The 13,403-nt window shown below is 46.9% G+C and overlaps 1 protein-coding gene across 1 annotated transcript in view; it reads left to right on the top strand.

Moving 5' to 3' along the window:
• The first annotated feature begins 3,291 nt into the window (after nt 1–3,291).
• Nucleotides 3,292–13,403, top strand: part of wnt9a (wingless-type MMTV integration site family, member 9A) — a 110,759-nt gene continuing 100,647 nt past the window's right edge. The window contains exon 1 of the mRNA XM_072468185.1: nt 3,292–3,441. Within this exon, the coding sequence (XP_072324286.1) occupies nt 3,356–3,441 (86 nt within the window). The 5' untranslated portion in view covers nt 3,292–3,355. The remainder of the gene's footprint in view (nt 3,442–13,403) is intronic.

Consider the following 13,403-nt stretch of genomic DNA (forward strand, 5'->3'; position numbering starts at 1 on the left):
CACTCTCCCTCTTGAATCCCTACACACTCTCTTTCTCTCTGTCTGATCTCCTCTATCTCTGTCCCTAATCACCACACTCTGTCAATGTCTAATCCTTACTCTCTTTCTCTCACTCTAATAACCACACTCTCTCTCTCTCTCTAAACTCCACCCTTTATCTCTCTAATCCCCCCACACACACTCTCTCTCGTGTCAACTCCCTCTCTGTTTTAGCCCCATTCTCTCACTCTCCCACACTCTCTCTGTGTCTAATCACCGCACTCACTCTCTATCTAAACCCCACTCTCTCTCTAAACCCCACATTCTTTCTCTCTAATACCCTGTCTCTCTCTGTCTAAACCCTACACACGTTCACTCACCAATCCCCACACTCACTCTCTCTCAAATCCCCACTCTTGCTCTAATACCTACACACTTTATTTCCCTAATCTCAACACACTCTTTCTAATCCCCACCCTCTCTCTAATACCCATGCACTCTCTCTCTCCCTTACCTCCACACCCTCTCTATCTCTCTAATCTTCACACTCTCCCTCTGATCCCCAAACTCAGTCTCTTTCTGTCTAATCACCACACTCCCTCTCTAATATCCACTCACTCTTTTGAATCCCCATTCTCTCTCTAATCCCCACATAGCCTTTCTCTCTTTAATCTCCACATTCTCCCTCTAACCCCCAAACTCTGTCTCTCTCTAATCACCGCACTCTCTCTCTAGTCTCAACTCTCTCCTAATTCCTACAATTTCTCGCTAATCCCCACTCTCTCTCTTTCTAATTCCCAGACCTTCTGTCTCTCTAATCCCCACTCTCTCTGTGTCTAATATGCACACTTTGTCTCTCTCCAACACCTACTCTCTCTAATTCCTATATTTTTCTCTAATCCAGTCGCTCCCTCTCTCTAATCCTCTCACACGCTCTCTAATTACTCTCTCTCAATTTAATCCCCACACTTTCTCTCTCTCTAATCCCCACTCTCTCTCTGTCTAATCTCCACATTCTTTCTCTTTCTAAAACCTATGCTCTCTTTAATTCCTATATTATCTCTCTAATCTGCAGAGTCTCCGCCTCATTCCAATACCCACACTTTCTCGCTTTAACCACCATTCGCACTCTCGCTCCAGTTCTCACACTCATTTTCTTTCTCATCTCCACACTCTCTCCCTCTCCCCCTCTCTAATTCCCCCTCTCTCGCTCTGTATCTCTCTCTCCAATCCCCCTCTCCCTTTCTAAACCCCACACATGTTCTCTCTCTCTAATCGCCACACATTCTCTCTTTTGAATTCTCAAACTCTCTCTTTCTCTCTCTGCCTAATCATCACACTTTCTATCTCTAATTTTTACTCTCTCTCTCTCTCTAAACCCCATTCTCTTGTTGTCTAATCTCCATACTCTCCCCCTCTCTCCAATGCCCACACTTTCTCTTCTCTCTCTCCAGAGCTCTCTGTATAATACCCACACTTTCTCTGTCTGTCTCCCTCTGTAATCCCCACTCTCTCTCTGCAATCCGCTCTCTGTAATCCCTATGAACACTCACTTTCTCTCACGTCTTCACACCTTCTCCCTCTCGCTAATCCCCACACACACTCCCTCTAATCCCACACTCTCGCTCTAGCCCTTTCTCTAATCCTCCCACACACTCTCTCTCCCTGTCTAATCCCCACACACACTCTCTGTCTAGTCCCCACACACTCTCAGCTCTCTCATCTTCACTCTCTCTCTAATCTCCATACACTCTCTTTTGAATCCTCAAACTTTGTCACTCTCTTTGTCTGATCATCACACTATCTCTAAACTCTGTTCTTTCTCTCTAATCCCCATTCTCTTTGTCTAATCCCATGCTCTCTCCCTCTCTCCAATGCCCACGCCTTCTCTCTTTGTAGTCCCCTCTCCCTCTCTAATCCCCACAAATATACACTTTCTCTCACATACACACACTCTTTTCCCCCACTTGTTCTCTCTGTCTAATCCCCGTTCTCTCATTCTCTACTCCCCACAACACTGACTTTCTCGCTAATCTCCACACTCTCTCCCTCTCTCCAATCCACACACACTCTCTCTCTAATCGCCACACTCTCACTCTGTCTAATTGCCACACTCTATCCGTCTCTAATAACCCACACACTCTCTCTGATCCCTACATTTTCCCACTGTCTAATCCCCACACTCTCTTTCTCTCTAATCACCACATTCTCAGTATAATTCCATTTTTGCCTCTCTCTCTGTCTACTTCCACCTCTCTTTTGCAATCTATTTCCTGCATTATTTCCCTCTATTGCCCACACGCTCTCTCTAAACCCCAATCTCTCCCTCCCTTTTATCCACTCTCTCCCTCTTTCTCTCAGTCTAATCCCCTCTCCTTCGAATTTCCATACTCTCTTTTTATTTCCCAATTTCTCTCTAATCCGCCCACACACTCGCTCTCTGTTTAAACCCCACGTTTTCTCTCTAATTCTCACACACTTTGTTTTGAAGCCTCAATCTCTCTTTCTGATCCCCACATTCTCTGTCTAATCCCCTCTCTCTCTATCATCATCACACTCTTTCCTCTCTCTAATCCTCACTCACTATCTGTCTAATTCACTACCTAGCTAAACCCCTCACACCCTCTCTCTGTTTAATCCCCACACGCTCTCTGTCTAATAATCTCTGTCTAAACCTCACTCTCTGTCTAATCCTCTCAATCTATTCCGACTTTATCTCTTCCTGCCTAATTTCTACTCTCTCTCGCTCTCTCTCTGCCTAATCTCTACATTCCCTCTCTGTCTAATCCCCATTCTCAGTCTATTTTAGCTCCCTCTCTTTCTCTCAGTTTGATTCCTACACTCCCAGTCCAGTTGTAGTGGTCTCTCCTGGTCTCTCACTTCATCTAATTCTTGCACCCCTTGTCTAATTGAAACGGGCTCTCTCAGATGGCAGCTTTCTCTCCCTTCCTCTTTCAAACTCTGTCTGCCTGAATCCACCTCGTCCTCCTCTGGATGTTTCTCTGCCTCTTTCAGTAATTCCACTCCCCTCCCTCACGCCAGAAACCTCTCTCTCTCTCCTCCTGATTCCAGCCCACTTGCATCCTTTCTGCCTGTGTGTCGGATCCCAACCTGTTTGCAACTAACTCCCTCTCCCTGCCTCTCGCTATTTAGCCGCTATGCGACTCCCTGAGTGCAGCTCCACCCTCCCCGGGCTCTCTCCGCTTGTTGTGGCTCTTGCTGGCTGAGTGGGGAGGCGGAGCGGCCAGCGCGCCTGCGCCTGGCCCTGGAGCTCTCTCGGGCTGCTCTATAAGAAGGAGCCGCGATCGCGCGAAGCTCACCAGAAACTAACCTCAATGCGAAACGAGATGGTCAGCTTCCGAGCCGCTACAGCAAAATGCTGGATGGACACCGCTCTCTGGGATGGCAAATCTTCGCTGTTATAGTCTTCCTGACCATCGGCAACACCACTGCCTATTTCGGGTACGTCCTGGAAACTTCCGAAACCTTCTTCTCCAACTCTCCAAAAACTTTTTGTCAAAACTTAAGTTTTTTTCCCCAAACCTTCCTCCAAACTTCTTTATTTTTTCAAGCTTTTTCACCTCTTTGAAGCGGTGTTTTGTTTCACTGTCCCCCTGAATTTCTAATGTCAATATTTTGTGTGTGTGTTTTTTTATGGTGACCAGAGCAAATGTATATAAATCCTGCCCCCCCCCCCCCCATCCTCAATGAGTTGGGTGCGCCTCTCTCTGCCTTCTGGATATTGAAGCGGGTCCTTCAGAGCTCCTAGCTGCAGGTTGCTCTGTGTGCAAGTTGGATTTTAATATTTCTTCTATCCTGAATGCCGGTTGATCCCTTTTGGGCGGATTGCTCACACATTTTAATTTGATTCATGTTTTTTGGGAGGCTGGAAAGGCTTGCTACGTGATCTTTTGCAAACGTGTCTCTCTCGTACTGTTATGCTACATCCTACTGCAATGGTCTATACTGTAAAGTTCACTGCTGGGCGAGAAGGCAGTGTGTTTGGGAGAGGTGAGGGGTTTGCATTTTCCTGTGAATTATTGCTCCTGCCCGCATGGATTCAGCTACTACCTAATACTTGCTGACTTCTGTATTTTATTTCTCCTGCAACAGAAAAAGGAGATTTAAACGCGTGCTTAATCTGTCAAACATGGGAAGCGTGAAACGCCGTGAGTTGAGAGGGCAGCACTGTGTGGGGGACATTTGAAATGCTGGATCGCGCGGGTCTGTATCAAGCTCTGAGTTAGACTCGGGGTCTGGAAGTCATCTTTTTATGGCTCCGAGTTATGCAGACAAGTATTTTTATTTCAGAGACCTTCCTCCTTTTTTTCAGTGGGACCACCCGATTCATTTGTATTTTGGAGGCTTGCTTTTACAGTTCCCAGCTATAATAACACATGCTGTTTTACACACATACACACTCCAAAATCCCAGTGGAATCAAAATTGAAGGGAGAAAAAGATCGGGGATCGAATCCCAGGGAATCTGCCAACCTTCCCATCCCAACAAGCCTCCTGTGTTTACTCGGGGTGTGAAGTGAGGCTGGGGTCGAGCAGGAGGAGGGAGGGGGGGGGGGTAAACAAGTACCGAACAAGTAAAGGTGCACCCCATAATATTCTCAATATTTCAGACGGAACGTAATAAGTAAGATCAAAATAATATTCCCAAAAAATCCTTTCCACCTTGTGGATATATATATAAAGCACGTTTTTTAAAACAATTAAGCACATTGGATGAAGTTGGAAATTTACCTTCTTGTAACTCGAACAGTTACAAGCTCTTTATTTGTTTAGATGAAATTTATTTTGCAATAAATAAAATCGGACGGCAACGATCCTTCGCCCCCCCCAAGACCTTCCCATCTCTTTAATCCAAACTGTAATCCAGGCGTTATTGGAGAAATGCAATGTTTTTCTCATTAGGAAACGTCTCCAAACTGTCGTGAACTACCAGGGGCAAAAACACCTCAGTCCGGTGCTAAGCAGTTTGAAATGCAGACCCAGGCGGTGTCCGCCGATAAAAACTGCCTGGGATATGGTGCAGCCTAAAGTTTCTGCACGGAGCACCTGTCTTAAAGGGACCGTGTCCCCGTTTAGCCAGACTGCGATGGGAGGACCCCCGGTTCTTTGCCTGGCAAAACGGAGCGGTCCGATCTGCGGAAAGGTCATTGTCCAGCAAGGTCTGTCCTCCTGTGATTATTATTTTGAGGTCCAGATTTTACAGTTGGTGAAATTAACGGACGGGCACACGCGTTTTAAAAAAAAATGATAATTTAGGGACATTCCCTAATTGTAATATCTTTGACTTTCGCACCCACATCGGACGTGTATCTCTCCTGCCCAGCCTAAAGGGTCAGAAGCTAAGAGGTAGTTTGTGCTGATAATCTGCTCTCTGTCATTTTCGCACAGGTGGGGGGAGGGGGGGTGGGGGGGGTGAAGAGAGATAGAGCGAACCTTAAATGTGCTAACATTTTTGCGAAATTAAACAAGTATATCCTGGGACCATTAATCTTCATCGACTAACATTACCAAGTCAAGTGAATTGGAGCTAAGTTCTGGCCTGCCACCAAAACATTATCAACATCATTCATCACCTTTATCAATATCACTCACTGTCGTTTCCACATATGTTGGTTGGTGCCACCATGAGCTGAGTGGAAGGTATTTGTAAACTGTTACTCTTCATAAAACCGCAAATTTTTCTTTAAGTAATTTCTCCAGAAATATGCAATTTTAAGTCATCCTGCTGTGGTATAAACTGAACAGACTAAACATTCACCTTCTGTTGTTCTTCACTGGGACTGCTGATCAATTAGTAAAGGTTGTTTCCCCTTTAAATAATCAAAGTTTTGCTCGCTGAATGATGTTTAGTTAAAGTAATCTTCATCGTTATGAATTGACACCACAGGCAGTGGGTGAATGTTGTCTCTTCCTCCCTGGAGGACACATGCAACATGGGTCTTCACTTTCACCCTTGGAGGAATCCTTTACACCCTCCATAGCTGTTCTGCCCCTTACCCAGTCCTAAAGCTCAGACCAAAGGGTTGAATGAAGTTTTTGCCATGTTCTGCAAACCCCACCCCTGAACCTGCCTCTTCTCTCCTCTCGGCAGGACCCTTGAGCTTAATACCATGCTCTGCCAGGAGCTCTCTATGAATCTGCTCCACACATGGCAAATAATCCCCCCCTCCCCCCTTCTCTCTCTTATAGGCATATTACAACAATGTCTGCTTTCTCTCATTCTCTCTGCAGCTCACAAATCCATTCTGTTTCGCTGACAGATGCTGGTTATTTTACCCAACTTATGGGTGCATGGTAGCATAGTGGTTAGCACTGTTGCATCACAGCTCCAGGGTGCCAGGTTTGATTCCCGGCTTGGGTCACTGTCTGTGCAGAGTCTGCACGTTCTCCCTTTGTCTGTGTGGATTTCCTCCAGTTGCTCCGGTTTCCTCCCACAAGTCCCGAAAGACATGCTTGTTAGGTGAATTGGACATTCTCAATTCTCGCTCTGTATACCCAAACAGGCGCCGGAATGTGGCGACTAGGAGCTTTTCACAGTAACTTCATTGCAGTGTTAATGTAAGCCTACTTGTGACAATAAAGATTATTATTATTGTAATCCACTCTGTCACTCTCGCACTTTGATTTCCACTGTGCCTGTTGCCAATTTCTCAGTCCTCCAAGTACCCGTTCACTGGGGCAGACATAAGCCATCACTCCTCAGTCTTTGCTGTCTGTTCTAAGTTTGGTGGAAGTAAATGGATGTTGGTAGTAATTGTTTTTATGATGTTATTCCCAAGCATTAGGACCGAATACAGTCTTATTCACTGCTGGAGATGAATGTCAGACCTCAAAGCAATTTATGTCTTTCACAATCTCAGAATTTCCCCAAGCACTTTACAGCCAATAACGTATTTTTTGATGTTTGGTAACTAATGTCGGAAGCACAGCAGCCAACTTATGAAAACCAGATCCCACAAGCAGCATTGTGATGATGACCAAGTAATCTGTTTTCGTGATGTTGGGTGAAGAATGAATATTGCACTGGGGAAGTGGTAGGCGGGGGGGGGGGGGGGGGGGGGGGGAGAGGTGCAGAAACACCCCTGCTCATCTTCCAATTGTGTCACGGGACTTTTCTTTCATTCACTGGAAAGGGCATTGCACTCATCAGAGTGAGAGGGTTCAAATCTTAACAGAGACATGAGTCCAAATTTCAGGCTGACACTTGGCTACAGCACTGAAGGAGTTTTGCTCTGCTCGAGGTGCTGTCTTCCAGATGAGAAGATGTTAACCCTATCTGTACTCTCATGGATAGCACAATAAGAGCTGGGGAATTCTAGTGTCCCAGTTCATATTTATCCTTCAATCAACATGTAAAATGGATTAATCAGACCATTCATCTCACTGCTGTTTGTGGAAACTTGATATGCAGGAAGTGGTTGTCCATTTCTTACATTACAAGGTGACTACACTTCAAAAGTAGTTCCTTGGCTGTAAAGTGCATTGGGAGGCCATGAAAGACACTAGATAAATTTAAAGCCTTTCTTTTCCTTTACCTAAGCATGATTACACTACCACCCAGTTGATCAACTACTTGAGCAGAGAGCAGTGGACCATTCTTGAAACACTAATTACCTGACCACATCATGGCTTTGCCATTTTGCAGGGCTGAGCTCGTCATTAGGTCTTGGTGAGCTGGTTGTGTAACATTATTTAACAGGAAGTCTTCCTATTGAGTTCCTTTTCATATTTTGACTTCAATATGAGGTTGCACATTGAACCAGGGCAACGCTCCAGGAAAGGCAATGCTCAAGTATGTCTTGAGACCCCCGACAGTGCGTTTATTCATGGGGTGGGCATTGCAGCTCGCACTGCTCTTATCCTAGTCCTGTATTTCAACACTTTTCAACAGGTCTCACTGGATGAGGAGAAGCTATTTAAATGTTTCTCTCTAGCTCCGGCTCTCAAGAGCTCTGATGCAACTTTCAATCTCCTTCTTTCCATGTGTTCATAAAATAAACCACCTTATTTTTTTGTAGAATTGGGTCATTAGTTTAAGCCTTTACTTGTCAATGTGAAGGATTAGGTCTCTTATTTTTTGATAGGCCTGGCCCAACTGCTGACCAAACTCTGTGGCAGGTTGGGAGAAAGTGTGGGATACCATATGATTGTGAGTGCACTTGACAGGAATGCCCAACAGTTCCTAGTATGCCCTGTGGGAGCACTACTGCTCCCACCCCAGGGAAATCTCTGGAACATAAATAGAGGAGGCACCCGCACAGAGGAAGACACTCACATTGACACACACAACAACATGCATAGAGATACACGCTCACACACACTCATTCACACATACACACATGACATGCAGACTGAGACACGCACACATAGAGATGCATGCTCATACACACGGGCACATTCATACACATACTTTTGTACACACATGACACACTGAGCAACACACTTGCGCTCTCTCTCACATGCACAGCATGTCGCGAGAGAGACGCACATGCAGAGAGAGAGACACTTGCACATCACACACACTGTTAAGGGTGGTGGCTTTGGTTTCCAGCTGCAGCAACAGTTGATGCTGTGTAAAGGTGCAGGTCAACACTCCCTTTCCACAACATAATACAAAAATAATTTCCTACCAGATATTTGTAAGATGGCTTCATATTCCATTGACCGATTATAGATCTTTGAGGAGCTGGCATATATTCGGCGATGTCTCTCATCAGAATTTTTCCACCTGCCAACCCCAGCTGGCCCACTCCCAATTCATCAGTTTGTGAAGTAGCTCCGGAATTGGTTTTCGCAAGCGGATGCACCCACAGGAACCTGTGGGAAGGGGAGGCTGTAATTTATGCAGTGCAGTACCTGAAGCTTGCACTTATGCAAATCCCCTGTTTACCTGGGATCGAACCTGGGACTTTGGCGCCGTGAGGCAGCAGGGCTAACCCACTGCGCCACCGTGCTGCCCTTTGTCTTTCCTTAGCTAAACCATCCCTGTGATGGAATGTGGAAACCATGTTCATAGGAGGTGTCATTGTTTCTGCCTGTAAATTTGGTTTCCTTTAAAAAGCAGGGTGGGGAAGAAGAACAATTCTAATCTTTCCAAGCAACTGCTAAGATGTGGCTGGAGTAAACTGCCTTCACCGGGAAGGGCAATGACATAGTCATGTACAGGAAGTGTTCATCAAACTTTAGATGAGAGCCAGTGTGTAATTGGGTAGAAAACTGTTCTTTTGTTTTTAATTTAGAGTACCCAATTCATTTTTTCCAATTAAGGGGCAATTTAGCGTGGCCAATCCACCAACCCTGCACACCTTTGTGTTGTGGGGGCAAACACGGGGAGAATGTACAAACTCCACACGGACAGTGACCCAGAGCCGGGATCGAACCTGGGACCTCGGCGCTGTGAGGCAGCAATGCTAACTACTGCGTCACCGTGCTGCCCAGAAAACTGTTCTTTTAAATGATCTGCTTTAGCCTGATATTACATAATGTATTAGGCACTGACTGTTTGCCACAGAGTGTTGAATTGGTGAAAGTTTCTTGTACCTCTCAACCACCTTGGTTGTCCAGGCTCATCAGTGCTGCTTTACTCAAAACTCTATTTGATTGGCAATTTTTCATCTGTGACCAATAGCAGTGAGTAGTGACAGCAATCGCTAGCCATGCCCAATTTCATGCAGGCTCTGACATCTGTACATGTCTGAATACTTTACAGGAGCAGGACTCCCTGCCTGGCTGACTCATCTCTTTAACTTAGTGGTGCTGAGCCCAATTATAGGGGACAAAACAATGTGCATTTATATAGAATCTGTACCATAGAAAGATGCTCAATGAAATGAAATGAAAATCGCTTATTGTCACAAGTAGGCTTCGATGAAGTTACTGTGAAAAGCCCCTAGTCGCCACATTCCGCGCCTGTTCGGGGAGGCTGTTACGGGAATTGAACCGTGCTGCTGGCCTGCCTTGGAATCTGCTTTCAAAGCCAGCGATTTAGCCCTGTGCTAAACAGCCCCTGCTAAGGTGCTTCATAGGAGTGTACTCATGGGGAGATGGTAGCTTAGTGGTAGACTTGTAATCGAAAGGCTCAGGCTAATATTCTGGGAACATGGATTCAAATCCCATCATGGCAGTGGGTGGAATATGAATTCAGTTTAGAAAATCTGGAATGCGAAGCTAGTCTTCATGATTTTCATAGTGCAGCAGTGTAGTTATTTGAAGCTTGTACTTGTGTCAATTCCGTTCTTACCTGTCCTGCCTGAACTAAACAATCCATGTGACTGGAATGGGAAAACCACGTTCGTAGATACTGTTCTCTGGCCACTCCTGTCCGGCGACAGGAAATTCCCGCCCGATGTCAATGGACCTTTACACGGTCCGCGTCCTGCCCATCGGCAGGCAGGGCAGAAGAATCTAGCCTGCTGTAATTGTCCCTGGTTCTACATTTAGTTTCCTTTAAAAGCTGGGTGAGGAAGAAGAACCATTCTAATGTTTCCAAACAACCTCAAGGTGGGGCTGAAATAAACAGCAAACTGGCGAACAGTCAATGCCCGTCACAGTATGTCATGTCAGGCCAAAGCGTCTCATTTATAAAAAAATAACATTTCCCCAGTTGCATACTGGCTCTAGTCTGAACTCTGATGAACACTTCACTTCTTGTACGTGACTACGTCATTGCCGTTCACGGTGAAGGCCATTAATCTTCCATCAATTGTTGTAAAAAGAATCCAGTTCACTAATGCCCTTTAGGAAAGGAAACCTCCTGGGTGGGATTCTCTAATCCCGCGGCAGAGTGCCCATGGCGTCGTAAACGTCGTTGCGTTTTACAATAGCGCGAATGGGCCGCTCCCAGGACTAATTCTGGCCCCTACAGGGGGCCAGCATGGCACTGGAGCAGTTTGCGCTGCTCCAGCTGCCAATCCCAGCGCAAACTGTGCGCCGCGGGATCTGCGCATGCGCGCCGGTGTCAACGCGCACATGCGCAGTGGCTTCCTTCAACGTGTCGGCACCGACACAAAATGGTGCAGGACAACAGGGGCCCCCAGCCACAGAGGCCGGTCCGCTTATCGGTGGGCCCCGATCACGGGCCAGGCCATATCAGGAGGCCCCCCCCCCCCCAGGGTCGGACCCCCCCTCCCCACAGGCCACCACCCGACCCTTCAACACCGAGGTCCCGCCGGCCCAGAGAAGATTGGAACGGCGGCGGCGGGACTCGGTTCTTTTCTATTTGGGCCGGAGAATCGGCGGGCCGGCCACGTAGAGTGGCCCGCGACCGGCACTGCGCCAACCACACCGGCGCCAATGGTGCCGATTCTCCGATCTGCGGAGAATCACGTGCCGCCATTGGGGCGGCGTGGCCCGTTCGCGCGGTTCTCCGGCCCAGCCCCGGGCTGGGAGAATCACACCCCCTATCATTACCTGGTCCGGCCTACAATTGACTCCGGACCCACAGAACTGTGGTTGATTCTTAACTGTCCTCTGAAGTGGCTGAGAAGGCCACTCTACTCGAGGGCAATTCAGGATTGTATGGTATTGCCAGAGAGGCTTACATTCCATGAAATAATTTTGTTTTAATTCAGATATAATTAGACCCAAATCATACAAGGAGATATTAGACAGGTAACCCTAAAGCTTAGCTATATAGCTAGGTTGGCTTAAAGGAGGAGAGGTAACTGGAAAGGCAGAGTTAACTGGAAACTAGGGGCTAGTTTAGCACAGGGCTAAATCGTTGGCTTTGAAAGCAGACCAAGGCAGGCCAGCAGCACGGTTCAATTCCTGTAACAGCCACCCCGAACAGGTGCCGGAATGTGGCGACTAGGGGCTTTTCACAGTAACTTCATTTGAAGCCTACTTGTGACAATAAGCGATTTTCATTTCATTTCAAACTGGAGATTCCAGAGATGGATGCCTAGACAGCTGAAGGTACATCTGCCAATGTTGGGGCGAAAGAGGAGGGGGATGCAGAAGAACCCAGAATAATGCAGTACAGTAGCATTGTGGTTAGCACAGTTGCTTCCTAGCTCCAGGTCCCGGCTTGGGTCACTGTCTCTGTGGAGTCTGTACGTTCTCCTGTGTGCGCGTGGGTTTCCTCCGGGTGCTCCGGCTTCCTCCCACAGTCCAAAGATGTGCGGGTTAGGTGAATTGCCATGCTAAATTGCCCTTCGTGTCCAAAAAAGTTAAGTGGGGTTATGGGGATAGGGTGGAGGTGTGGTCTTGGGTAGGGTGCTCTTTCCAAGGGCTGATGCAGACTCAATGGGCCGAATGGCCTCCTTCAGCACTGTAAATTCTATGAAATAAAGGAATGTATAGAGTTGTAGGGACTGGAGAAGATTAGAGGTCAGGAGGGGCAAGCCTAATGGGGGATTTGAACTAAAGACAGGCTTAATTGAAAATGGAACTGTCCTGAAACTGAGATGGAGAAATTAGCTGCGAGATATAAAGACGGTTTCAAAACTTGTCTTTGTTTTTTGCTTTTTGCTTCTTAGCTTAGTGATCTGCGAATACAGGGAGATAGTCTATTCCCTTGCTGCAACAAGGATTGGCACATTTGGCCTAGTTTTCAGGATCATGAAAGACCAAACTCTAGGAAAGTGAGATGAGACTTTTGCAAATCTTTTTTTCACCCCCCCCCCCCCTCCCTAGCGGAGTACACCTCGCACTCAAGCAATCATGTCAGATTAGCAATGGTCATGAGGGAGGTGATTTTGAGCATCGGAAATGGACTTGATTTTTTTTTTCCTGTCCCCATTTTATCCTTGTTTGGCCATCTTAGCTCATGGGTAAAGTTCCCCTCCACTGTTTCGATGATGCCATGAGTCATGCCCCAAGTCTCTTTCATTATCTTCACACCTCGGACTCTATGAAGACCCAGCAGGCCCCAAAAGCTAAGTAAACAGAAGTTTATTTAGGTGAACGGAAACGGCCGCTATGGTACTGTACTTACAAGAAGCCCCACTCGGGATGAGAACAATGTCGGTCCCAGTTCATCCAGCAGAGGGCAGTAGAGCGGAGCTGCTGATTGGCTGTTGCGGGGGAAATTTGCATACTTCCGTTGTGCTCACCCTAACTTGAAGGTGTACCTGAGCAAGAGACCCTAGCTGTTCAAGTGAAGACAAGCATCCAGCAGAGGGCAGTAGAGCGGAGCTGTTGATTGGCTGTTGCAGGGGAAAGTAGTAAGGGCGTGGAATGCCCTGACTGCAACAGCAGTGGACTCGCCAACACTAAGGGCATTCAAATAGTCATTGGATAGACATATGGATGATAAGGGAATAGTGTTGGTGGGCTTTAGAGTGGTTTCACAGGTCGGCGCAACATCGAGGGCTGAAGGGCCTGTACTGCGCTGTAATGTTCTATGTTCTATGTTCAGTTCGGGCTGGCATTTACAGAGCAAGGTAATGTGCCCCAGTTGGGCAG

The sequence above is a fragment of the Scyliorhinus torazame genome, chromosome 11 (genome assembly GCF_047496885.1).
Source record: "Scyliorhinus torazame isolate Kashiwa2021f chromosome 11, sScyTor2.1, whole genome shotgun sequence".
Lineage (NCBI taxonomy): Eukaryota > Metazoa > Chordata > Chondrichthyes > Carcharhiniformes > Scyliorhinidae > Scyliorhinus > Scyliorhinus torazame.